This window comes from Trachurus trachurus, assembly GCF_905171665.1.
Source record: "Trachurus trachurus genome assembly, chromosome: 2".
In the NCBI taxonomy this organism is placed as follows: Eukaryota; Metazoa; Chordata; class Actinopteri; order Carangiformes; family Carangidae; genus Trachurus; species Trachurus trachurus.
The window spans coordinates 12,773,260-12,799,893 of NC_139914.1; the positions used below are offsets into that span (position 1 = coordinate 12,773,260).

Below are 26,634 nucleotides of genomic sequence, written 5' to 3' on the forward strand. Positions count from 1 at the left end.
ATTGTGACTGTACATGGAAACTCACATGAGGGGGGACAGCATAGTTTTTCTTTGTTTGTTCTTGTTTTTGTTTTTTTTATGTGTTTAAAATATGTTGAACTGTTTTATGAGTATTAGTATGTATAATATGTATGAATCTGAATCTGAATCTGAATATAGCCCTAAGGCTGTTATGTTATCTACCTTGTGTATGTTACTTTAATCCTATGGTTCCTGATCCATATTTGTGATTAACTTTTACATTTTAACTTTTATAATAGTAGAATAAAAAGTTCAGAAGGTTTTAGATAATATTTTAATATAGGCTTTCTATGGGTTTTATTGTTATTTCTCACTTTACTTTTTTTTCCCTCATGTGATCCAAAGTCCTCCCACTTCCTCAACAGGTTATCTTTTACTTTCGTTTTTAGTGTTGGAGTTAGCGTCGTGCTCGGTCTTTTCTTTGTTTTATTTCTTTGTTCTTTTTTTCCTCTTTTCCTTTAAAACGCCTCTAAACAACATCAACAGCAGCTGATCTGACTCGTGTCGCCGTGTTGTGGTTATTTCTCGACTGGACGATGTTGAAGTGGATTATTATCTCCGTGTCATTGATTATCCTTGAACGTGGCTCCTTCTGCGCCAACGCAGGTAGGCTATGTGAAGCGATTTCATACTTTATTCTTTAAGTTCTTACACTAACCTAGCCATTATGTCTAAAAAAAGAAAAAAAAGCCTAATGTTAATGTAAATATGCATATTTTCATAATATTTGATCATTTTACTCATTTTATAGTCGTGCGGCAGCGAGGCCACACCCTAGGCCTTTTCGTATCCCGTTGTAAATAACTGACTATAATAACAATAATCACTATTGTTTCTATCGATGTTCAGTTAGAATTTAATCAGAAAAGTTCATTTTTAGTTAGAAAAGTTCATTTTTAGTTCAATTCATGATAATTTCATTCAGTTACACTGCAGTTCCGTTAGGAATAGGTAGACTACATACCTGAAGTGACGCGTTTTCCTTGTTTGATTAATATGCTAATTATTTCCACAACGAGTTATTATCAAATGCAGATCTTCTGAAACATCAACAGGTTGCTTGCTGATTATTAATGGATGAAAAAGTGATTGTTCCCCCCATGCATTTTACTTTTTTATTTTTCTCATTGTGCAGCTGCACCTCAGTATAAGAAGACAGGGGACACAGTGGTCCTCTCTCCAGGCCCTGTGACTGAGACCATCACAAAAATCACATGGAAGCACAATGCTGACATGGCCATGGAGTGGTTCCAGGACAGCACTGATGCTTACCGCCAGTTTGAAGGTACATTCAGCCACACATTCACTGTCATGAGTTTTATCCTACCTGAAAGCAATCTTTGAATTTTGACCTGTGTGCTAAGAATTGTAAAGTAAGGGCTCATTTCAATGTGTTTTGGTCAATTGTGAGGCATCTTTACATTTTATTAGCCCTTAAACTACAGATAATAGATAACCCACTCCTCAATATACTATAATATAATAGCCTAATTAGATTCATTATGAATTGAGGGTGTCAATGTCACTGTGAATCTGACTCCAACTGTCTCTGTGCACCTTCTCAGTTCGTGGGTCTCTGAACAGTTCAACTGGAGTGATGACAGTTTCAGGACTGTCTGTGGAGGACAGCGGTGTCTACACACCTGAGATCAACAACAAAGTGCGTGTTGCGATGGAGCTGCAGGTGATCGGTGAGGCAGCAGTTTTATATGAAGTCACAACATGAACTGTTTGTCTTGACTCTCAGTTCTAACGTCTCTTCATGTCTTTCCTCTCAGCTCCTGTCTCCAAACCCAGATACACAAAATCATGTAACAAAGAAGATGAGAGGATCTGTAATTACACGTGTGAAGTCGACACCAAAGACGCTGAACCAATCAGCATCATGTGGACATCCAATATCGAGAGCTGGAACTCAACTGGGACTTTATCTATCACACCGGTATGAACTGGATTAGACTTTAGATCGGCTACATGTCGATCTGGATAAACTGAACCAAAACAAAGGCGACATAGAAGTGAATGTGTTCGGTGTGTGTGTCACTGACAACATCTGGTTTTGACTTTGTGCAGGAGAGGCAGGAGAAGTGGTTCATGTGTGTGGTAAAAAACCCAGTCAGTGAGGAGAGCGGTGATGAAATCCTCAACCCCTTCAACGGTGAAAATATTTAATAATTATATCAAAGTTCATAATGTAACACGATGATGAAAAATGATTGTTCGTTGTTTGACGGCTGCTTGTTTCTTTCTTCTTATAGCCCATGTTTTATCTGTCCGAAGACTTAGGATAGGTCTCATCATATCATTTGTGGTCCTCCTCCTGATTGTGGTTGTCTTTTTCTTTCTCTTCAAATTCTTCAGAGAAAAGAGAAGTAAGAATCCAGATGCTTGAAATTCTCCTTTAATGCTCACAGCTCACAGTTACACATGACCAATTTAAAATAGGACTATTTCCTGTTTACTTTTAAATAAATCGATGAAATAGAGTTTTCTAAGTTAACTGAGGTTTAAGAGTGCACTGTTTTGACAGTAACACATGTGAATTTTGACAACTCTGCTGTTGTCATTTGACAGAGAAAAAGGAAGCAGGAACATCAAATGAGAATGAGGGTCTGATGACAGGTGAGGACAAACAGGGACACAAGTGATGCCAGGACATAAAATCAGAGATGTTATGATAATGATCTGTAGACAGGTGTGACCCTAACCACTCTTTGAACTTTAACAGAGATGAGAGTGTCCAACCACAACCCAGTGTCCTCCGTTATCCTGGAAAATGGTGAGTGAAACATTTATTAGAAAGGTGATGGAAGAACCTGAAGCCATGATGCACCAAGGTGGAAGTTTTGTAACTGTGTCAATTCTTCATTACCAACATTTTCAGAAGTCCAAACATCTGCTCCATCCTCACCACCCACTGAGGAACCAGGTGGGTTGAACTTGATGCAACAGAATTGTTCCCTAAGGTTCAGTATTCAGTATTCCAGGAGAAGAACAAAGATTTATTTTATTTTACTTACAGAGACGCCGGTGACGTCTGAGCCAGGTGACCAGGAATCATCCAATCAGGACGAACCTGCAGCTCCATGCAAACCAGAGCGGCAGCATCTCAACCCTACTGCAACAGTCAACAACAACGTTACAGCAGGTGAGTAGATTCATGGTGCGTTCGAGGCTTTTCAACCCGTAAGTCACGACTTCAAGTCACCAGTTAGGAGTTTGTAGCGTTCCAGGTAAGTTACGAGTTACAACTGGGAACTGGGAGTATAGCGATCTAGTACCAGTTCACAGGTGGGAAGGAAAAACACGAGTTACGGGTTGCCTGGAACGCACCATTAGTTTACACCAAACAGAAGAGATGATCAGATGAGAACATGTGACAGGACTCGGAGCATCATGGTCCTGATGAGACTTTTAACGTTTGACAGAGACGTCACTGCACCGAGACTCGTCCAACCACAACCCAGAGTCCTCCGTTACCCTAGGACAGTGATCATCAACTGGCGGCCCCCTTCCAATCCAGCCCGCGACTGAGTTCTGATAGTTAAAGTAGCTATTATATTATATTTCTCGGTCTCTGTTTGTGTGCGCCTGTAAGTCAATGCACTGGGATAAGGAAACGCCGCGGTACCCAAAGCACCATGCATGAAAGATTAGGGAGCCGGCCTGCAGGGTTTTCCCTGTCTGTCTGCAGAGCGAGCTGCTGGGGTGATTTTGGCCGCCGCCTTGGTTAAACCGGGTGTGCACAGCGGGCCGTTCAGATGTAGCGTCTTTTGCGCACTCAAACCCATTCAGTGTAGCTGCATGTCATGCACGCTCACAACCCAAAAACAATGCAGTAGCAGCGTGTGTTTGATGCCACGCGGTTGTTTTTTTGTGCAGGTCCGTGGCGCACAGCTGCACGGTCCTGCTTCTCCCTCCGGTGTTGTGTCCCGGTTCCCCCTCGGCCTGTGTCTCTCCTACTGTTTCCCACTGAGCTCTGTCCATGTGTGTGTAAAAACATCGCCTCTGAAATGTAGAATGTGTTTTATAGAAGAGAAACACTACTGACGACTCAGGGCTACTGACTTGTATCATCAGAACCAGTTGTCAGCCTCCTTTCATATTTAGGCTGAAAATCACAGGGCAAGTCAGCAGTGTAAAGCTCCAGCATGTCGGAGTATCTGAAAGTCCAGCTGTCAAGATTTTTCATTTTATATCATACCAAACACCAAAGATATGTATAAATGAAAATTATGAGCTTACAGGTAAAATAGAATATAAACAAATAAATTATTAGGCAAAAAGGTGAATTTAATTTCAATCTCGGCCTATTTGAATGTCCGGCCCCCAAGGTGTCTGTTGAGAAAGATTCTGGCCCTTCAACAAATATAGTTGATGACCCCTGATCTAGAAACTGGTGAGTGAGACGTTTATTATAAAGGTGATGGAAGAACCTGAAGCCATGATGCACCAAGGTGGAAGTTTTGTAAATGTGTAAATTCTTTATTACCAACCTTTTCAGAAGTCCAAGGAACATCTGCTGAGGACAAAACATCTGCTCCATCCCCAGAACTCACTGAGGAAGCAGGTGGGTTGAACTTGATGCAACAGAATTGTTCCCTAAGGTTCAGTATTCAGTATTCCAGGATAAGAACAAAGATTTATTTTACTTTATGTGACAGAGACGCCGGTGATCCAGATCCATGCAGAGTCCCCTGTGTCCCCAGAAACCAGCAATGGAACTGGTGAGTGATGTGTCCTCATATCCATCCTGCTGTAAATGTAAATACCAAACATTACAACCACCACTACTAATAAAAGTACTATATTCTAGATAGGGATCATTTTTTATATTCTGTTATAATCTAATTATCACAGATTGTTTGGATGTGACTTCTGATTTATCCTTTGACAGTGATGAAGGTGTCCAATGACAAAGAACCATCCAACCAGGAGGAACAGGCAGCACATCAACAGGGTGAGGTCCAAACATCTACTGGGAACCAAACATCTACTGAAGACCAAACATCTACTGAAAACCAAACATCTACTGGGAACCAAACATCTACTGGGAACCAAACATCTACTGGGAACCAAACATCTACTGAAAACCAAACATCTACTGGGAACCAAACATCTACTGAAGACCAAACATCTACTGAAAACCAAACATCTACTGGGAACCAAACATCTACTGAAGACCAAACATCTACTGAAAACCAAACATCTACTGGGAACCAAACATCTACTGGGAACCAAACATCTACTGGGAACCAAACATCTACTGAAAACCAAACATCTACTGGGAACCAAACATCTACTGAAGACCAAACATCTACTGAAAACCAAACATCTACTGGGAACCAAACATCTACTGGGAACCAAACATCTACTGAAAACCAAACATCTACTGGGAACCAAACATCTACTGGGAACCAAACATCTACTGGGAACCAAACATCTACTGAAAACCAAACATCTACTGGGAACCAAACATCTACTGGGAACCAAACATCTACTGGGAACCAAACATCTACTGGGAACCAAACATCTACTGAAAACCAAACATCTACTGAGAAGCCAACATCTGCTCCATCCCCAGAACCCACTGAGGAACCAGGTGGGTTGAACTTGAACAGAATTGTTCCCTAAGGTTCAGTATTCAGTATTCCAGGAGAAGAACAAAGATTTATTTTACTTTATGTGACAGAGTCGCTGGTGACATCGGAGCTAGGTGACAAGGAATCATCCAATCAGGACGAACCTGCAGCTCCCTGCAAACCAGAGCGGCAGCATCTCAACCCTACTGTAATAGTCAACAACAACATCACAGCAGGTGAGTAGATTTAGTTTACACCAAACAGAAGACATGGTCAGATGAGAACATGTGACAGGAGCATCATGGTCCTGATGAGACTTTTAACGTTTGACAGAGACGTCACTGCACCGAGACTCGTCCAACCACAACCCAGCGTCCCCTGTGTCCCCAGAAACCAGCAATGAAACTGGTGAGTGACGTGTCTTCATATCCATCCTGCTGTAAATGTAACCAAACATTACAACCACCACTACTGATAAAAGTACTATATTCTAGATAGGGATCATTTTTAATATTCTGTTATAATCTAATTATCACAGATTGTTTCTGATTTATCCTTTGACAGCGACGTCATAGGTGTCCAATGCTAAAGAACCATCCAACCAGGAGGAGCAGGTGGAGGATCAGGCAGCACATCAACAGAATGAGGTCCAAACCTGAAGCATCTACATCTCACATCTGTACACCACTGGTTCACACTGTCAGTGAACCTTAAAGCTTTAATGACGGCGTTCTGCTGTCTGCTACATTAGCTAGTTTTTTGTTGTTCCCAACTTTTTATTTATTTTCCTCCTTCTCTCTATTTTCTATCCTCTTCACAACAGTGTTAATAATGTCCAAATTTGCCAACTGGAAGCTGATACATTTGTTGCTTTAGTTTTACTTGCTTCGCAATATTTGCAGCTCTTGGAAGACATGTGTGCAATGAGATACCTGAGAGATTATGTCTGCAATATATATTGAATAATATGTGATTTTTTTAAATACAGGATGGCATTACTCGATACAGGTACAGGAGCCAACCGTAGTCATCACAGTCGCTCCCACAAGTAGCAGCAAAGAAAAGGCTGTGGCTGTGGCTGCACTGAGACTAACCCACTGTTTTAATACAGAGTTGGTGCTAAATGAACTGGTATTTATGAACTGAATGCTGTCTATATTTGAAGAGTTCATTTGCAAAAGCAGATAACTCAGTTTTTTTAAAAATTTCAAAACAATTTTTAATTATTATTCACACCAGGTGATATCAGTCCAACCAAAGTTGAGTGGCTTTGACCAAGGAGATGAGACGTAACAAAACAGACGTAGCTCAAAAAAATAAAACTGTTTGAAAACAACACTATGCAAAGAATAATTCAAAAGCATCAGCTCATCTTTTTCAAAATGGCGTTTATCTGCTTTTGCAAATGAACTCTTCATTATTTTTCAAACTCAGCAGCCTGATCAGATTTCACCGCAGTTTTCTTCCCCTTTAAGCTTGAATGTAAAACTGAAGCAAAACTGCAGTCTTCTCAGTATTAAACAGCATTTAAAGCTGCTCATGGACTAACAGAAAGAGACACTATTTATTAAGGGAATGTATTTTGTTTTTTTCTTTTAGTCTCTTGTATTTGCACTGCCACCACTACCCCTGTCTGTCCACCAGGGGTCACTAACTAGTTATGCAGATAGATGTAGATGTTTTTTTAAAGGAGAGTCTGGATTTCATGTAAAATCATGTAAAAACATAGGTTACTGTAATGCTTTTAATAGGTTTTATACAATTGAACTGTGTTGAGGATCTCCCAAAAGATGAAATGTTATCTCCTGTTTTTGTGCCTTAACGACTCCACGTGACTGAGAAAAGGGGAACAGTGGGTTTAGATCCAGTTACAACCACAATGAGGGGCTGTTCACATGGATCTCAGCTTATAATGTATGTGACCCGGTTCATTGAAACACAGCATCACTCAGGTACTTATCACACACCAGCCATGATTCACCTGTGGCAGCTGTTGTGTGTTTACAATGAGGAATCACACAGCCTTAAATGAAAAGGGAATGTAAACAGTACTGTATAGAATATCTAAATGAGCACTGAAAATGTTGATTTTTATTTTTTTACGGTTAAGGCAATAAATTGAATCTGTGCTCACCTTTGTTGCATTGCTCTTTTTTTGTTTTTAGCACCTGTGTGGAAGTTAAATGCTGTTTATGCTTTTATTTTGTTATTTAAACCATGAAATATGAAGACCTTGTTCACTTAGACAGATTTAATAGGATTTATTGTGATTTTTTTTATGTGTTTAAAATATGTTGAACTGTTTGATGACTATTAGTATGTATAATATGTATGAATCTGAATCTGAGCATCATTTGTGCAGCAGGAACAGTCCTAAGGCTGTTATGTTATCTACCTTGTGTATGTTATTTTAATCCTATGGTTCCTGATCCATATTTGTGATTAACTTTTACATTTTAACTTTTAGAATAGTAGAATAAAACGTTCAGAAGGTTTCAGATAGTATTTTAATATAGGCTTTCTTCTTGAGAGTTTGTTTAGGATGATATCATCCCCCTCCACCCACTCTCCCTTCCTCTGCAGTTAACTTTCACTTTCGTTTTTAAATGATCATGCGCGGTGTTTTCTCCCTACGCCTCTGCACAGCATCAGCATCAATATCAGCATCAACATCAGCATCTGGACTCGTCGTTGCTCCGCGTGTCGCTGTGTTGTGGTTATTTATCGACAGGACGATGTTGAAGTGGATTATCATCTCATTGGTTGGTCATGGATTCGTCTCCATCTGCGTTGACGCAGGTATGTGAAGCGGTTCCATACACTAACCTGGGCCTGTATGTCTATAAAGAAACCCTAATGTTAATGTAAATATGCATATTTTCATAATATTTGATCGATTTACTCATTATAATAGTCGTGCAGCAGGCCACACCCTATAGGCCTGTTAGTATCCCGTTAATTACTGTGACTATAATAACAATAATCACTATTGTTTCTATCGATGTTCAGCTCAGAATGTAATCAGAAGCGTTTTGTAATTCATTTTTAGTTCAATTCATCATCATTTCATTCAACCACACTGCAGTTTAGTTAGGTAGACTAGCCTGAAGTGACTCTGCAAAAAAACAAACAGCTTAGTTCCTGCTCGTTTTCCTTTTTTGATGAGTTATTATCAAACGCAGATCTTCTGGAACATCAACATGTTGCTTGCTGATTATCCATGGATGCTTTTATGGATGAAAAAATGAATGTTCCCCCATGCATTTAACATTTTTTTATTCTTTTCATTGTGCAGCTGCACCTCAGTATAAGAAGACAGGGGACACAGTGGTCCTCTCTCCAGGCCCTGTGACTGAGACCATCACAAAAATCACATGGAAGCACAATGCTGACATGGCCATGGAGTGGTTCCAGGGCAGCATTGATGCTTACCGCCACTTTAAAGGTACATTCAGCCACACACTTCATGGTTTTATGTGGTTTTATGCAATGAAACGAATGGTTATGTACAGAGCAGGGATGCAGGAATGGAACAAACTACCAGACAACATTACACAAGAAAATAGTAAAATCATTTTTAAGAAGTTAGTCAAAGAACACCTGTTAGAGATTTAATATTAATATAGGACAATTGTAAGTACAAGCATGACACCTTGTGAAACAGAAACAGTTCTTGGAGATGTAGCCTACACCAAAATAGGATACTGTCAAATCTGCTTTAATTTTGTCAGGTCTGATTTTGAGACTGGGTTTCGATAGCGCTGGATGTAATAGTAATTGGCTATTTGTATGACCAATATGTCGACATGTATTGATATGATGTGTAAATTCTACGTGCCGCTGCTGACCTAGAGAGCTGTCTTGTATGGTCGATGTATTGTTGTGTTGTGTATCTGTTTGTATTTTATTTTTTGTTTTTGTGTGTGTTTTATGTTGTATTTGGACATGGACTGTATTTATAGGGCATAAATTGCATTGATACACTGCAAATATGTTGTATGGACCCCAGGAAGAATAGCTCTGGCAGTGCCATAGCTAATGGGGATCTGAATAAATCAAATCAAATCAAATGTTTGGAGTTTGTCATGAGTTTTATCCTACCTGAAAGCAATCTTTGAATTTTGACCTGTGTGCTAACAATTGTAACTTAAAGGCTCATTTCAATGAGTTTTGGTCAATTGTGAGGCGTTTTTACATTTTATAAGCCCTTAAACTACAGATAATAGATTATCCACTCAATATACTGGAATATAATAATTAGATTAATTAATCTGAGTCCAACCTGTCTCCTTCTCAGTTCGTGGGTCTCTGAACAGTTCAACTGGAGTGATGACAGTTTCAGGACTGACTGTAGAGGACAGCGGTGTCTACACACCTGAGATCAACAACCAAGTGCGAGGTGCAGCGGAGCTGCAGGTGATCGGTGAGGCAGCAGTTTTATATGAAGTCACAACATGAACTGTTTGTCTTAACTCTCAGTTCTAATGTCTCTTCATGTCTTTCCTCTCAGCTCCTGTCTCCAAACCCACATACACAAAATCATGTAACAAAGAAGATGAGAGGATCTGTAATTACACGTGTGAAGTCGACACCAAAGATGCTGAACCAATCAGCATCATGTGGACATCCGATTTCCAGAACTCAACAGAGACTTTATCTATCACACCGGTATGAACTGGATTAGACTTTAGACACACTACATATAGTGTATACATATAGCACCATATTAGTAAATGTGTGTGTAGCTGACAGCGTCTGGTTTTGACTTTGTGCAGGAGAGGCAGGAGAAGTGGTTCATGTGTGTGGTAAAAAACCCAGTCAGTGAGGAGAGTGGTGATGAAATCCTCAACCCCTTCAACGGTGAAAATACTTCATAATTTTAAGTTCATAATGTAACACATGTAAAGTGATTGTTTATTATTTGACTGCTGCTTCTTTAAACCACTTTAAACTTGTCTAATTGTGTCTTTCTTCTTCCAGCTCATGTTATAGCTGCATCAAGAATAAGGACCTGGATCATCATACCAGTGATTCTGGTCTTTTCTGGTCTAGTCTTCTTTCTTTTCTTTTTTCTTCTCTACAAATTCAGAGAAAAGATAGGTAAGAATCCAGATGCTTGAAATTCTCCTTTAATGCTCACAGCTTACAGTTACACATGACCAATTTCAAATAGGACTATTTCCTGTTTACTTTTAAATAAATCGATGAAATTGATTTTTCTAAGTTACTGAAGTTTAAGAGTGCACTGTTTTGACAGTAAACAAATGCGAATTTTGACAATTCTGCCAATTCTGTTGTCGTTTGACAGGGATAAACGAAAAGTGGGACAGATTCTACAGCAGTAAGAGTCCTGATAGAGAAATCCTTCCTTCTCAGATGTTGAAATTCTCCTTTAATGATCAAAGCTCACAGTTACACATGACACATCAAAAAAATTATAAGTTAAGTAAAGTTTAAGAGTAAAAAGTAAATGAGTATATTGATTGTTGTTGTTTGACAGAGAAAAACAAGGGACACAGAAAGACAGGAACATCAGATGAGAAAGCGCATCTAGTCATCCTCACGGATCCAGGTGAGGACAAACAGGGACACAAGTGATGCCAGGACATAAAATCAGAGATGTTATGATAATGATCTGTAGACAGTGTGACCCTAACCACTCTTTGAACTTTAACATGGATGACAGATGCAGCTTCAGATCACCAAGACGGGTCCAACCATGGCCCAGCATCCTCCGTTGCCCTGGTAAATGGTGAGTGAGACGTTTATTGGAAAGGTGATGGAAGAACCAGAAGCCGTGATGCACCAAGGTGGAAGTTTTGTAACTGTGTCAATTCTTCTTTACCAACCTTTTCAGAAGTCCAAGAAACAACTGATGAGAAGCCAACATCTGCTCCATCCCCAGAACCCACTGAGACCCCAACACCTGCTTCGCCCCCACAACCCCCTAAGACGGCAACATCTGCTGCATCCCCAAAAGACACTGAGACGACAACATCTGCTGCACCCCCAAAAGACACTGAGACGACAACATCTGCTTCACCCCCAAAAGACACTGAGACGACAACATCTGCTGCACCCCCAAAAGACACTGAGACGACAACATCTGCTGCATCCCCAAAAGACACTGAGACGACAACATCTGCTTCACCCCCAAAAGACACTGAGACGACAACATCTGCTTCACCCCCAAAACCCACTGAGACGACAACATCTGCTTCACCCTCAAAAGACACTGAGACGACAACATCTGCTGCATCCCCAAAAGACACTGAGACGACAACATCTGCTTCACCCCCAAAAGACACTGAGACGACAACATCTGCTGCATCCCCAAAACCCACTGAGACGACAACATCTGCTTCACCCCCAAAAGACACTGAGACGACAACACCTGCTTCATCCCCAAAACCCACTGAGACGACAACATCTGCTTCACCCTCAAAAGACACTGAGACGACAACATCTGCTCCATCCCCAAAACCCACTGAGACGACAACATCTGCTTCACCCCCAAAAGACACTGAGACGACAACATCTGCTCCATCCCCAGAACCCTCTAAGACGGCAACATCTGCTTCACCCCCAGAACCCTCTAAGACGGCAACATCTGCTTCACCCCCAGAACCCTCTAAGACTCCAACATCTGCTTCGTCCACAGAACCCCCTAAGACCCCAACATCTGCTTCACCCCCAAAAGACACTGAGACGACAACATCTGCTTCACCCCCAAAAGACACTGAGACGACAACACCTGCTTCACCCCCAAAAGACACTGAGACGACAACATCTGCTTCACCCCCAAAACCCACTGAGACGACAACATCTGCTGCATCCCCAAAAGACACTGAGACGACAACATCTGCTGCATCCCCAAAAGACACTGAGACGACAACATCTGCTGCATCCCCAAAAGACACTGAGACGACAACATCTGCTGCATCCCCAAAAGACACTGAGACGACAACATCTGCTGCATCCCCAAAAGACACTGAGACGACAACATCTGCTTCATCCCCAAAACCCACTGAGACGACAACATCTGCTTCACCCCCAAAAGACACTGAGACGACAACATCTGCTGCATCCCCAAAAGACACTGAGACGACAACATCTGCTGCACCCCCAAAAGACACTGAGACGACAACATCTGCTTCACCCCCAAAAGACACTGAGACGACAACATCTGCTCCATCCCCAAAAGACACTGAGACCCCAACATCTGCTTCATCCCCAAAAGACACTGAGACGACAACATCTGCTTCACCCCCAAAAGACACTGAGACGACAACATCTGCTGCATCCCCAAAAGACACTGAGACGACAACACCTGCTTCACCCCCAAAAGACACTGAGACGACAACATCTGCTGCATCCCCAGAACCCTCTAAGACGGCAACATCTGCTTCACCCCCAGAACCCTCTAAGACTCCAACATCTGCTTCGTCCACAGAACCCACTGAGACGACAACATCTGCTTCACCCCCAAAACCCACTGAGACGACAACATCTGCTTCACCCCCAAAACCCACTGAGACGACAACATCTGCTTCATCCCCAAAAGACACTGAGACGACAACATCTGCTGCACCCCCAAAAGACACTGAGACGACAACATCTGCTTCACCCCCAAAAGACACTGAGACGACAACATCTGCTTCACCCCCAAAAGACACTGAGACGACAACATCTGCTCCATCCCCAGAACTCACTGAGGAACCAGGTGGGTTGAACTTGATGCAACAGAATTGTTCCCTAAGGTTCAGTATTCAGTATTCCAGGATAAGAACAAAGATTTATTTTATTTTTCTCCTTTAATGCTCACAGCTTACAGTTACATATGACCAATTTAAAATAGGACTTTTTCCTGTTTACTTTTAAATAAATTGATGAAATTGATTTTTCTAAGTTAAAGGTACATTGTGTAGGAATTACTCCCATCTAGCGTTGCGGTTGTATATCGCAAGCAACTCAATCGTATTTTTCATGCTGCATTCACGTGAAATTGGGCAGACAGTAGACGGACAACAGCCACTACACGTAACGGCTTAAACAAGCCTCTATGTAAACAAGTGGTTCATCAGCACGAGGCAAAACAATACACGTGACAATATGTTGTCATGGCGATGTCGTATTGTTTACCTGACCCACGTTTTACCGGCTTTCTCTGGACTTCTGTGACTAAAATGACATCTGGTTTGTTACCGACGGCCGTCTGTCCGACTGCAGGTGAATGCAGCATCAGTGTAACGCTCCATTCCTCCTCACTGTGTTACCGCGGTACCCTAACCACTCTTTGAACTTTAACAGAGACAACAGGTGCAGCTTCAAATGACCAAGACCGGTCCAACCAGAACACAGTGTCCTCTGTTCCCCTGGAAACTGGTGAGTGAGACGTTTATTAGAAAGGTGATGGAAGAACCTGAAGTCATGATGCACCAAGGTGGAAGTTTTGTAACTGTGTCAATTCTTCATTACCGACCTTTTCAGAAGTCTAAGAAACATCTGATGAGAAGCCAACATCTGCTTCATCCTCAGAACTCACTAAGGAACCAGGTGGGTTGAACTTGATGCAACAGAATTGTTCCCTAAGGTTCAGTATTCATGGTCCTGAGACTTTTAACATTTGACAGAGACATCAATGAAACACTGAAACTGGTGAGTGACGTGTCCTCATATCCATCCTGCTGTAAATGTAACCAAACATTACAACCGCCACTACTGATAAAAGTACTATATTCTAGATAGGGATCATTTTTTATATTCCGTTATAATCTAATTATCACATATTGTTTGGATGTGACTTTTGATTTATCCTTTGACAGCGACGTCAAACGTGTCCAATGACAAAGAACCATCCAACCAGGAGGAGCAGGTGGAGGATCAGGCAGCACATCTACAGGATGAGGTCCAAACCTGAAGCATCTGCACCTCACATCTGTACACCACTGGTTCACATTGTCATTACTGTATGCTGTGTGTTGCAGCACTTTGAAGACACGTGTGCGATGGGATACCTGAGATTATGTCTGTGATACATATTGATTTATTTGTGCTTTGTAAATACAGGATGATGTTACTTAATACAAGTATAGGAAACCGCAGTCGCTCCCACAAGTAGCAGCAAAGAAAAGGCTGATTTTAGCACCAGGCTGTGGCTGCACTGAGATTCACTATGTGAATACATGGTTGGTGCTAAATGAACTGGAACATCCTGGTATTTATGAACTGAATGCTGTCTGTATTTAATTTATTTTTTATTTTATTTTATATTAAATAGCATTTAAAGCTGCTCATGGGACCAAAAGAAAGAGACACTATTTATTAAGAGAATGTGTTCTGCCTTGCCACCCCACTACCCCTATCTGTCCACCAGAGGTCACTTTTTAAAAAGGAGTCTGGATGTGTTGACATGAATTATGTGAAAACATACAACATATCATTTCATAACATACTGTACAAGCTTCTAATAGCTACAATGTAAAATTAAATGTTGAGGATCTCCCAAAAGATGAAATGTTATCTCCTGTTTTTGTGCCTTAACGACTCCACCTGACTGAGAAAAAGGGAACAGTGGGTTTAGATCCAGTTACAACAACATGAGGGGCTGTTCACATGGATCTCAGCTATGTATGTGACAGTCACTCAGGGACTGATCATGTATCTGATCATGGGAGGGGAGGGGGGCAACACATGCCCCCGAGTGAGAGAGAAAGAGAGCAGAGCCGATGGCGTAGAGATGACAGCAGCGGTGGTGAAATCACAGCGAGAAGTGGAACTGAGCTTTTTTTTCAGTCCCTCCAGGAATTCGCGATGATCGCAACAATTAGTGCAAATTCAACCAATGCCCGTGAATTTGTGCGATCTTGCAATATTGTACAATCACCGCAACTTTTCCGCAAATTGGACCAATCGTCGGTGCTTTCCGCGAGTTACACAGCAGATCGCTGATATTGTCTCCAAGTGTATTTTGACACAGAGAGCGACTTTCGGGTGAACGTTTTCAATGCTTGTCTTGATATTGTCATCCAGCAACTGTCCCGAAGATTCACCAGCTTAAATGGATGTGAATATGTTTGAGGCAATTCACCCCAACACTGGCAATCTGCGGATCTGGCAAAAATGCTCCTTGTCAACCACCCAGCAGTAACTTCTACATTCAGTGAGGTTTGCACCGCCCTCCTTTTATTTTTGACTCTTCCCGTCACGGTTGCAACCTCTGAGCGCTCATTCTCCAAGTTAAAACTAATTAAAAACCACTTGAGGAGCACAGTAGGACAGGACAGACTGAGTGGACTTGTCATGTTGTCCATAGAGAATGAGAGAGCAAAGAAAATGGACATACAGAGCATCGTGGACGAGTTCACGGAGCGCAAGGCCCGTCGTATTCCCTTCAAATAGTGGTGAGTAGGCCTATAGTAGGCTACTTCATATTGAAATTGTGTTTGTAGCCTACATGAACATGTGGGCCAATGTACCAGTTTTACTAAACTTTATTGATATTGCCTACTGTGCTCTCATTAGTTGAAATGGTTAAAGTGGGTGTTGGCACTGGTCCGACCTCCCATTGGTCCGACAATCGGAGTAATGAGAGTTCGAACTAATGGGAGGTCCATTAGTTCGAACTGGACTAGTTAGCATTAGTCCAACTCTCCGTTCTTACCGTTGCATTTATATAATTATTCATATAGGCTCCACCTGTCAGTAAGACACACGTGGAAGAAGAGGTGCAGTTTATTGTGTTTCACCAACGAGGAGCTGTCATTACGCACGACTTTTACGCACTGCTGCGCGCTCATTAGTGTCCGTAATTAAACCTTGACACATATCAAATCCAACTTACATTACAGACAGGTATACAGACAGGTGGATTGGGTTCTCTCTCTCTCTCTCCCACTCCGAACAGACAGACGGACGCAATCAGAAAGGAAACGGAGGCTGCGCATTGATCCTTTTTTCCTTTCTGGGATCAAACGGATCATGTGCAAAACAAGACCACAACATGTCGCTATCCGTGGTGCTGAACTGCTTTTGTATAATGTTTTCGTTGTTCTCTTGGTTTGTTATACTTCATGTCCGTTTGATGGGCTTCAAAATGACATAGTTGCTCTCAGTGGTGCTGAAGTGTGTAGTAAGCCCCGCGGACATGTGTATGTTGTAAATGATGTTATGATGAGCTTTATTATTTGGGTTTAAAGGGCCCAGCTCTGATTCGTTCCGCTACTGCCTGGACCTTAGTAGCGGGGACAGCCTTGTTTTTCTTTGTTTGTTCTTGTTTTTATTTTATGTGTTTAAAATATGTTAAACTGTTTGATGAGTATTAGTATCATTTGTGCAGCAGAACCAGCCCCCCCCCCCCCCCCCCCCCTCCTCCTCTGCAGTGAACTCTTTCACTTTCGTTTTTTAACTCCCTTAAAACGCCTCTACATGACATCAGCGACAGCAGCTGAGCTGACTCGTGTCGCTGTGTTGTGGTTATTTATCGGCAGGACGATGTTGAAGTGGATTATCATCTCATTGATTGGTCATGGATTCGTCTCCGTCTGCGTTGACGCAGGTATGTGAAGCGGTTCCATACACTAACCTGGGCCTGTATGTCTAGAAAGAAATCCTAATGTTAATGTAGGCTAGATAAATATGCATATTTTCATAATATTTGATCGATTCACTCATTATAATAGTCGTGCAGCAGGCCACACCCTATAGGCCTGTTCGTATCCCGTTAATTACTGTGACTATAATAACAATAATCACTATTGTTTCTATCGATGTTCAGCTCAGAATGTAATCAGAAGAGTTTTGTAATTCATTTTTAGTTCAATTCATCATCATTTCATTCAATCACACTGCAGGTTAGTTAGCAATAGGTACCAGTAGACCAGCCTGAAGTGACTCTGCAAAAAAAACAAAAAAACAGCTTCCATTTTTGATTAATATGCTAATGAGTTATTATCAAATGCAGATCTTCTGGAACATCAACATGTTGCTTGCTGGTTATCCATGGATGCTTTTATGGATGAAAAAGTGAATGTTCCCCCCATGCATTTAACATTTTTATTCTTCTCATTGTGCAGCTGCACCTCAGTATAAGAAGACAGGGGACACAGTGGTCCTCTCTCCAGGCCCTGTGACTGAGACCATCACAAAAATCACATGGAAGCACAAAGCTGACATGGCCATGGAGTGGTTCCAGGGCAGCACTGATGCTTACCGCCAGTTTAAAGGTACATTCAGCCACACATTCACTGTCACTTCATGATTTTATGTTTGGTGTTTGTCATGAGTTTTATCCTACCTGAAAGCAATCTTTGAATTTTGACCTGTGTGCTAACAATTGTAAATTAAGGCTCATTTCAATGTGTTTTGGTCAATTGTGAGGCATCTTTACATTTTATAAGCCCTTAAACTACAGATAATAGATTATCTACTCAATATATTGGAATATAATAATGAGATTCATTATGAATTGAGGATATCAGTGTTGTGTCCAACCTGTCTCCTTCTCAGTTCGTGGGTCTCTGAACAATTTAACTGGAGCGATGACAGTTTCAGGACTGACTGTGGAGGACAGTGGCCTCTACACGCCCGTGATTAACAACCAAGTGCGTGGTGCAGCGGAGCTGCAGGTGATCGGTGAGGCAGCAGTTTTATATAAACTCATGTGAACTGTTTGTCTTCACTCTCAGTTCTAACGTCTCTTCATGTCTTTCCTCTCAGCTCCTGTCTCCAAACCCAGATACACAAAATCATGTAACAAAGAAGATGAGAGGATCTGTAACTACAAGTGTGAAGTCGACACCAAAGATGCTGAACCAATCAGCATTATGTGGATATCCGATTTCCACAACTCAACGGAGACTTTATCTATCACACCGGTATGAACTGGATTAGACTTTAGACACACTAGCCTACATATAGTGTATGCATATAGCACCATATTAGTAAATGTGTGTGTGTGTGGTGTGTGTAGCTGACAGCGTCTGGTTTTGACTTTGTGCAGGAGAGGCAGGAGAAGTGGTTCATGTGTGTGGTAAAAAACCCAGTCAGTGAGGAGAGCGGTGATGAAATCCTCAACCCCTTCAACGGTGAAAATACTTCATAATTTTGTTAAAGTTCATAATGTAACACAATGTAAAGTGATTGTTTATTATTTGACTTCTGCTTCTTTAAACCACTTTAAACTTGTCTAATTGTTTCTTTCTTCTTTCATGTTATAGCTGCATCAAGTATAAGGATCTGGATCATCATATCAGTGATTCTGGTCGTCTTTTTTCTCGTCTTTTTTCCTCTCTTCATATTCCTCTGGTGTAAGAATCCAGATGCTTGAAATTCTCCTTTAATGCTCACAGCTCACAGTTACACATGACCAACCAAAATGGGACTAACCTGTTTACTTAATCTATGAAACAGATTTTTCTAAGTTACTGATGCTTAAGAGTGCACTGTTTTGACAGTAAACAAATGCGAATTTTGACAATTCTGCCAATTCTGTTGTCGTTTGACAGGGCAAAGGGAAAAAGTGGTCCAATTCTACAGCGGTAAGAGTCCTGAGAGAGAAATCCTTCCTTCTCAGATGTTGAAATTCTCCTTTAATGCTCAAAGCTCACAGTTACGCATGACACATCAAAAAGATTTCTAAGTAAAGTTTAAGAGTAAAAAGTAAATGAGTATTTTGACTGTTGTTGTCTCTGTCGTTTGACAGAGCAAAGGGAGAGATACAGAACAAGAGGAACCGGACATGGTTGGGTTCAGATACCGTCAGTCTTACGGCGTCTTATGAAGTCTTCAGGCATCCCCACGGATCCAGGTGAGGACAAACAGGGACAGAAGTGATGCCAGGACATAAAATCAGAGATGTTATGATAATGATCTGTAGACAGTGTGACTCTAACCACTCTTTGAACTTTAACAGAGATGACAGTGTCCAACCACAACCCAGAGTCCTCCGTTCCCCTAGAAACTGGTGAGTGAGATGTTTATTAGAAAGGTGATGGAAGAACCTGAAGCCATGATGCACCAAGGTGGAAGTTTTGTAACTGTGTCAATTCTTCATTACCAACCTTTTCAGAAGACCAAGAAAGATCTGCTAAGAAGCCAACGTCTGCTCCACCCCCAGAACTCACTGAGGAACCAGGTGAGTTGAACTTGATGCAACAGAATTGTTCCATAAGGTCCAGTATTCAGTATTCCAGGAGAAGAACAAAGATTTATTTTATTTTTCTCCTGTAATGCTCACAGCTTACAGTTACACATGACCAATTTAAAATAGGACTATTTCCTGTTTACTTTTAAATAAATTGATTAAACAGATTTTTCGAAGTTACTGAAGTTTAAGAGTGCACTGTTTTGACAGTAACAAATGCAAATGTTGTCGTTGTGAAAAAGAAAAAAAGGATCAAATTCTACAGCGGTAATAGTCCTGAGAGAGAAATCCTTCCTTCTCAGATGTTGAAATTCTCCTTTAATGCTCAAAGCTCACAGTTATACATGACACATCAAAAAGATTTCTAAGTAAAGTTTAAGAGTAAAAAGTAAATGAGTATTTTGACTGTTGTCGTTTGACAGAGAAAAAGGAGAGACACAGAAATAAAGGAACCCAAGATGAGAATGCGGTCTGGATACCTATGGAGTCTTCAGTCACACCCATGGATCCAGGTGAGGACAAACAGGAACACAAGTGATGCCAGGACATAAAATCAGAGATGTTATGATAACGGCCGTTGACCTGTGTGACTCTAACCACTCTTTGAACTTTAACAGAGACTTCAAATCACCAAGACACATCAAACCACAACACAGAGTCCTCCGTTCCCCTGGAAACTGGTGAGTGAGATGTTTATTATAAAGGTGATGGAAGAACCTGAAGCCATGATGCACCAAGGTGGAAGTTTTGTAACTGTGTCAATTCTCCATTACCAACCTTTTCAGAAGTCCAAGGAACATCTGCACAGGACCAAACATCTGCTTCATCCTCACAACCCACTGAGGAAGCAGGTGGGTTGAACTTGATGCAACAGAATTGTTCCCTAAGGTTCAGTATTCAGTATTCCAGGATAAGAACAAAGATTTATTTTATTTTTCTCCTGTAATGCTCACAGCTTACAGTTACACATGACCAATTTAAAATAGGACTATTTCCTGTTTACTTTTAAATAAATCGATTAAACAGATTTTTCGAAGTTACTGAAGTTTAAGAGTGCACTGTTTTGACAGTAACAAATGCAAATTTTGCCAATTCTGCCACTTCTGTTGTTGTTGTGAAAAAGAAAAAAAGGATCAAATTCTACAGGAGTAAGAGTCCTGAGAGAGAAATCCTTCCTTCTCAGATGTTGAAATTCTCCTTTAATGCTCAAAGCTCACAGTTACACGACACATCAAAAATATTTCTAAGGAAAGTTTAAGAGTAAAAAGTAAATGAGTATTTTGACTGTTGTCGTTTGACAGAGAAAAAGGGGAGACACGGAAATAAAGGAACCCGAGATGAGACGGCTATGATAGTGTCTGCAGTCTTCCACAGTCTTATGGAGTCTTCATTCTTACAGACTATTTTGGAGTCTTCATTCTTACAGACTATTATTGAGTCTGCAGTCTTCCAGAGATTTATAGAGTCTACAGTCTTCCAGAGATTTATGGAGTCTACAGTCTTACCGAGTCTTATGGAGTCTACAGGTGAGGACAAACAGGGACACAAGTGATGCCAGGACATAAAATCAGACATGTTATGATAATGATCCGTAGACAGTGTGACCCTAACCACTCTTTGAACTTTAACAGAAGAGACGACAGGTGCAGCTTCAAATCACCAAGACACATCGAACCACAACCCAGTGTCCTCCGTTACCCTGGAAACTGGTGAGTGAAACGTTTATTATAAAGGTGATGGAAGAACCTGAAGCCATGATGCACCAAGGTGGAAGTTTTGTAACTGTGTCAATTCTTCATTACCGACCTTTTCAGAAGTCCAAGGAACATCTGCTGAGAAGCGAAGACCTGCTCCATCCTCAGAACTCACTGAGGAAGCAGGTGGGTTGAACTTGATGCAACAGAATTGTTCCCTAAGGTTCAGTATTCAGTATTCCAGGATAAGAACAAAGATTTATTTGATTTTTTTCTCCTGTAATGCTCACAGCTTACAGTTACACATGACCAATTTAAAATAGGACTATTTCCTGTTTATTTTTAAATAAATCTATGAAATTTATTTTTCTAAGTTAACTGAAGTTTAAGAGTGCACTGTTCTGACAGTAACAAATGCGAATTTTGACAATTCTGCCAATTCTGTTGTCGTTTGACAATGAAAAAGAAAAAAGGGGTCAAATGCTACAGGGGTAAGAGTCCTGAGAGAGAAATCCTTCCTTCTCAGATGTTGAAATTCTCCTTTAATGCTCAAAGCTCACAGTTACACATGACACATTAAAAAGATTTCTAAGTAAAGTTTAAGAGTAAAAAGTAAATGAGTATTTTGACTGTTGTCGTTTGACAGAGAAAAAGGGGAGACACAGAAAAAAAGGAACCCGATATGATTGGGTTCGGAAATCGTCTTCAGTCTTACGGAGTCTTATGAAGTCTTCAGGCATCCCCACGGATCCAGGTGAGGACAAACAGGGACACAAGTGATGCCAGGACATAAAATCAGAGATGTTATGATAATGATCTGTAGACAGTGTGACTCTAACCACTCTTTGAACTTTAACAGAGATGACAGTGTCCAACCACAACCCAGAGTCCTCCGTTCCCCTAGAAGCTGGTGAGTGAGATGTTTATTATAAAGGTGATGGAAGAACCTGAAGCCATGATGCACCAAGGTGGAAGTTTTGTAACTGTGTCAATTCTTCATTACCAACCTTTTCAGAAGACCAAGAAAGATCTGCTAAGAAGCCAACATCTGCTCCACCCCCAGAACTCACTGAGGAACCAGGTGGGTTGAACTTGATGCAACAGAATTGTTCCCTAAGGTTCAGTATTCAGTATTCCAGGAGAAGAACAAAGATTTATTTTATTTTTCTCCTGTAATGCTCACAGCTTACAGTTACACATGACCAATTTAAAATAGGACTATTTTCTGTTTACTTTTAAATAAATTGATTAAACAGATTTTTCGAAGTTACTGAAGTCTAAGAGTGCACTGTTTTGACAGTAACAAATGCAAATGTTGCCAATTCTGCCAATTCTGTTGTCGTTGTGAAAAAGAAAAAAAGGATCAAATTCTACAGCGGTAAGAGTCCTGAGAGAGAAATCCTTCCTTCTCAGATGTTGAAATTCTCCTTTAATGCTCAAAGCTCACAGTTACACATGACACATCAAAAAGATTTCTAAGTAAAGTTTAAGAGTAAAAAGTAAATGAGTATTTTGACTGTTGTTGTTTGACAGAGAAAAAGGAGAGACACAGAAAAAAAGGAACCCAAGATGAGAATGCGGTCTGGATACCTATGGAGTCTTCAGTCACACCCATGGATCCAGGTGAGGACAAACAGGGACACAAGTGATGTCAGGACATAAAATCAGAGATGTTATGATAATGATCCATAGACAGGTGTGACCCTAACCACTCTTTGAACTTTAACAGGGTCTTCAAATCACCAAGACGTGTCCAACGACAACCCAGCGTACTCCGTTCCCCTAGAAACTGGTGAGTGAAACGTTTATTAGAAAGGTGATGGAAGAACCTGAAGCCATGATGCACCAAGGTGGAAGTTTTGTAACTGTGTCAATTCTTCATTACCAACCTTTTGAGAAGACCAAGGAACATCTGCTGAGAAGCGAAGATCTGATTCATCCCCAGAACCCACTGAGGAACCAGGTGAGTTGAACTTGATGCAACAGAATTGTTCTCTAAGGTTCAGTATTCAGTATTCCAGGAGAAGAACAAAGATTTATTTTATTTTTCTCCTGTAATGCTCACAGCTTACAGTTACACATGACCAATTTAAAATGGAACAATTTCCTGTTTATTTTTAAATAAATCAATGAAACAGATTTTTCGAAGTTACTGAAGTTTAAGAGTGCACTGTTTTGACAGTAACAAATGCAAATTTTGCCAATTTTGCCAATTCTGTTGTTGTTGTGAAAAAGAAAAAAATGATCAAATTCTACAGGGGTAAGAGTCCTGAGAGAGAAATCCTTCCTTCTCAGATGTTGAAATTCCCCTAAATGCTCAAAGCTCACAGTTACACATGACACATCAAAAAGATTTCTAAGGAAAGTTTAAGAGTAAAAAGTAAATGAGTATTTTGACTGTTGTCGTTTGACAGAGGAAAAGGAGAGACACAGAAATAAAGGAACCGGACATGATAGGGTTCCGATACCGTCACTCTTACGGCGTCTTATGAAGTCTTCAGGCATCCCCGTGGATCCAGGTGAGGACAAACAGGGACAGAAGTGATGCCAGGACATAAAATCAGAGATGTTATGATAATGATCTGTAGACAGGTGTGACCCTAACCAGATCTTTGAACTTTAACAGAGATGAGAGGTGCAGCTTCAAATCACCAAGACGGGTCCAACCGCAACCTAGTGTCCTCCGTTACCCTGGAAACTGGTGAGTGAGACGTTTATTATAAAGGTGATGGAAGAACCTGAAGCCATGATGCACCAAGGTGGAAGTTTTGTAACTGTGTCAATTCTCCATTACCAACCTTTTCAGAAGTCCAAGGAACATTTGCTGAAAACCCACCACCTGCTGACTGGGCCGTAAGGTATCTCCCCGTAGCCCCCCCGAGGCAGTGGGGCCCCGCGAGGCAGGGGAGCCCCACATGCCATGGGGGCCCCGCCCCCGCCCGTTACCCCACTGAGAAACCAGGTGGGTTGAACTTGATGCAACAGAATTGTTCCCTAAGGTTCAGTATTCAGTATTCCAGGATAAGAACAAAGATTTATTTTATTTTTCTCCTTTAATGCTCACAGCTTACAGTTACACATGACCAATTTAAAATAGGACTATTTCCTGTTTACTTCATAAAATCGATGAAATTGATTTTTCTAAGTTAAAGCAGAAGTGAGTGATCCGGTCGTTTTCGCTAATGCTGCGTTCCAGGCAGGCTTTTGAAATCGTAAATTACAGCTTCAAGTCACAACTTACGACTTTGTAGCGTTCCAGGCAACCCACTCGTGTTTTTCCGACCTGTTTTACCGGTGAAAGTCACTATAACGGCCACTCGTAACTTCCGACCCGTGAACTCGTACCAGATCGAACTGGTACCACTTCACGGTCGGAAAAATACGAGTTTCCTTGAACGCACCATAACAGTCCTCGTCCCTACGTCACCACATTCACGGCGTTCCTTGGCTGCACACACAGCCCTGCATGCCGTTCTCTCTCCTCATTGGATAAAAACTGTAGGATACGATAAATGTTTTCTCCTCGGCTCAGAGCAGAGCAGAGTGACTGACAGACCCGTGTTTCAGACCAAACACTCTATGTAAGTGATTGCTGTCGGAAGATATAACTATTTAAGACTTATATTAACACAAATATATCACTCACTTCTGCTTTAACTGAGGGTTAAGAGTGCACTGTTCTGACAGTAACAAATGTGAATTTTGACAATTCTGCTGTTGTCATTTGACAGAGAAAAATGAAGCAGGAACACTAAATGAGAGTGAGGGTCCGATGACAGGTGAGGACAAACAGGGACACAAATGATGCCAGGACATAACATCAGACATGTTATGATAATGATCTGTAGACAGTGTGACTCTAACCACTCTTTGAACTTCAACAGAGACGACAGTGTCCAACCACAACCCAGAGTCCTCTGTTCCCCTGGAAACTGGTGAGTGAGATGTTTATTAGAAAGGTGATGGAAGAACCTGAAGTCATGATGCACCAAGGTGGAAGTTTTGTAACTGTGTCAATTCTTCATTACCAACCTTTTCAGGAGTCCAAGGAACATCTGCACAGGACCAAACATCTGCTGAGAACCAAACACCTACTCCATCCCTAGATCCCACTGAGGAACCAGGTGGGTTGAACTTGATGCAACAGAATTGTTCCCTAAGGTTCAGTATTCATGGTCCTGATGAGACTTTTAACATTTGACAGAGACATCAATGAAGCAATGGAACTGGTGAGTGACGTGTCCTCATATCCATCCTGCTGTAAATGTAAATACCAAACATTACAACCGCCACTACTGATAAAAGTACTATATTCTAGATAGGGATCATTTTTAATATTCTGTTATAATCTAATTATCACAGATTGTTTCTGATTTATCCTTTGACAGCGACGTCAAACGTGTCCAATGACAAAGAACCATCCAACCAGGAGGATCAGGCAGCACATCTACAGGATGAGGTCCAAACCTGAAGCATCTGCACCTCACATCTGTACACCACTGGTTCACATTGGCATTATGCTGTGTGTTGCAGCACTTTGAAGACACGTGTGCAATGAGATACCTGAGAGGGATGGTTGGTGCTAAATGAACTGGAACATCCTGGTATTTATGAACTGAATGCTGTCTGTATTTAATTTATTTTTTAAACTCAGCAGGCTGATCAGATTACAGTGCAGTTTTCTTCTCTTCAGGCTTGAATGTAAAACCGATGCAAAACGGAGTTGTCTTAGTATTTAACAGTATTTAAAATTGCTCATGGGACCAAAAGAAAGAGACACTATTTATTGAGAATGTATTTTGTTTTTTTTATTCTTCTTTTAGTCTCTTTTACCTGCCTTGCCACCCCACTACCCCTGTCTGTCCACCAGAGGTCACTAGCTAGATGTTTTTGTTTTTTTAAAGGAGTCTGGATGTGTTGACATGAATTATGTGAAAACATACAACATATAATTTCATGATATGAGACTGACACAAACTCGTTTAATAGAGGACTAAAAGCATGGTTAAAAGCAAAACAACAATGCTCACATGTATAAATATGGACTTTTTTATTGTTACCATTTTTACTGTTACGATCATGATTCTGTTTACTCAATCTCCTCTCGTTGATCTTGTGCTCTGTATTTTTTAATATGTTACTGTCATGATGTAGTGTCTTGCACTTGGTTTTATCTCATACTGTTGATAATATG

The 26,634-nt window shown here is 41.0% G+C and overlaps 2 protein-coding genes and 1 long non-coding RNA gene across 3 annotated transcripts; all 3 read left to right on the forward strand.

Moving 5' to 3' along the window:
* Window positions 1-417: 417 nt before the first annotated feature.
* Window positions 418-25,911, forward strand: LOC310998229 (uncharacterized protein; the record flags this gene model as incomplete). Its single annotated transcript, XM_083988174.1, has 19 exons — window positions 418-627; window positions 1,157-1,306; window positions 1,587-1,712; window positions 1,800-1,963; window positions 2,095-2,179; window positions 2,280-2,393; window positions 2,596-2,643; window positions 21,381-21,455; window positions 21,561-21,626; window positions 22,300-22,350; window positions 22,456-22,521; window positions 23,170-23,232; window positions 23,341-23,403; window positions 24,067-24,141; window positions 24,247-24,402; window positions 25,172-25,219; window positions 25,325-25,375; window positions 25,481-25,564; window positions 25,829-25,911. The coding sequence occupies exons 1-19, from the start codon at window positions 558-560 to the stop codon at window positions 25,909-25,911; spliced, it is 1,638 nt and encodes a 545-aa protein (XP_083844300.1). The 5' UTR covers window positions 418-557.
* LOC310999117 lies at window positions 5,506-7,172 on the forward strand. Its single transcript, XR_014596033.1, has 4 exons — window positions 5,506-5,623; window positions 5,714-5,839; window positions 5,937-6,011; window positions 6,168-7,172. It is a non-coding gene; the product is annotated as an uncharacterized lncRNA (long non-coding RNA).
* LOC310997578 (uncharacterized protein) lies at window positions 17,053-20,718 on the forward strand (the record flags this gene model as incomplete). Its single annotated transcript, XM_083987331.1, has 14 exons — window positions 17,053-17,160; window positions 17,678-17,827; window positions 18,111-18,236; window positions 18,321-18,478; window positions 18,604-18,688; window positions 18,821-18,910; window positions 19,109-19,141; window positions 19,306-19,410; window positions 19,516-19,566; window positions 19,672-19,737; window positions 20,169-20,258; window positions 20,364-20,426; window positions 20,532-20,597; window positions 20,702-20,718. Exons 1-14 carry the CDS (start codon window positions 17,097-17,099, stop codon window positions 20,716-20,718), a joined length of 1,164 nt encoding a protein of 387 aa, XP_083843457.1. The 5' UTR covers window positions 17,053-17,096.
* Window positions 25,912-26,634: the final 723 nt, after the last annotated feature.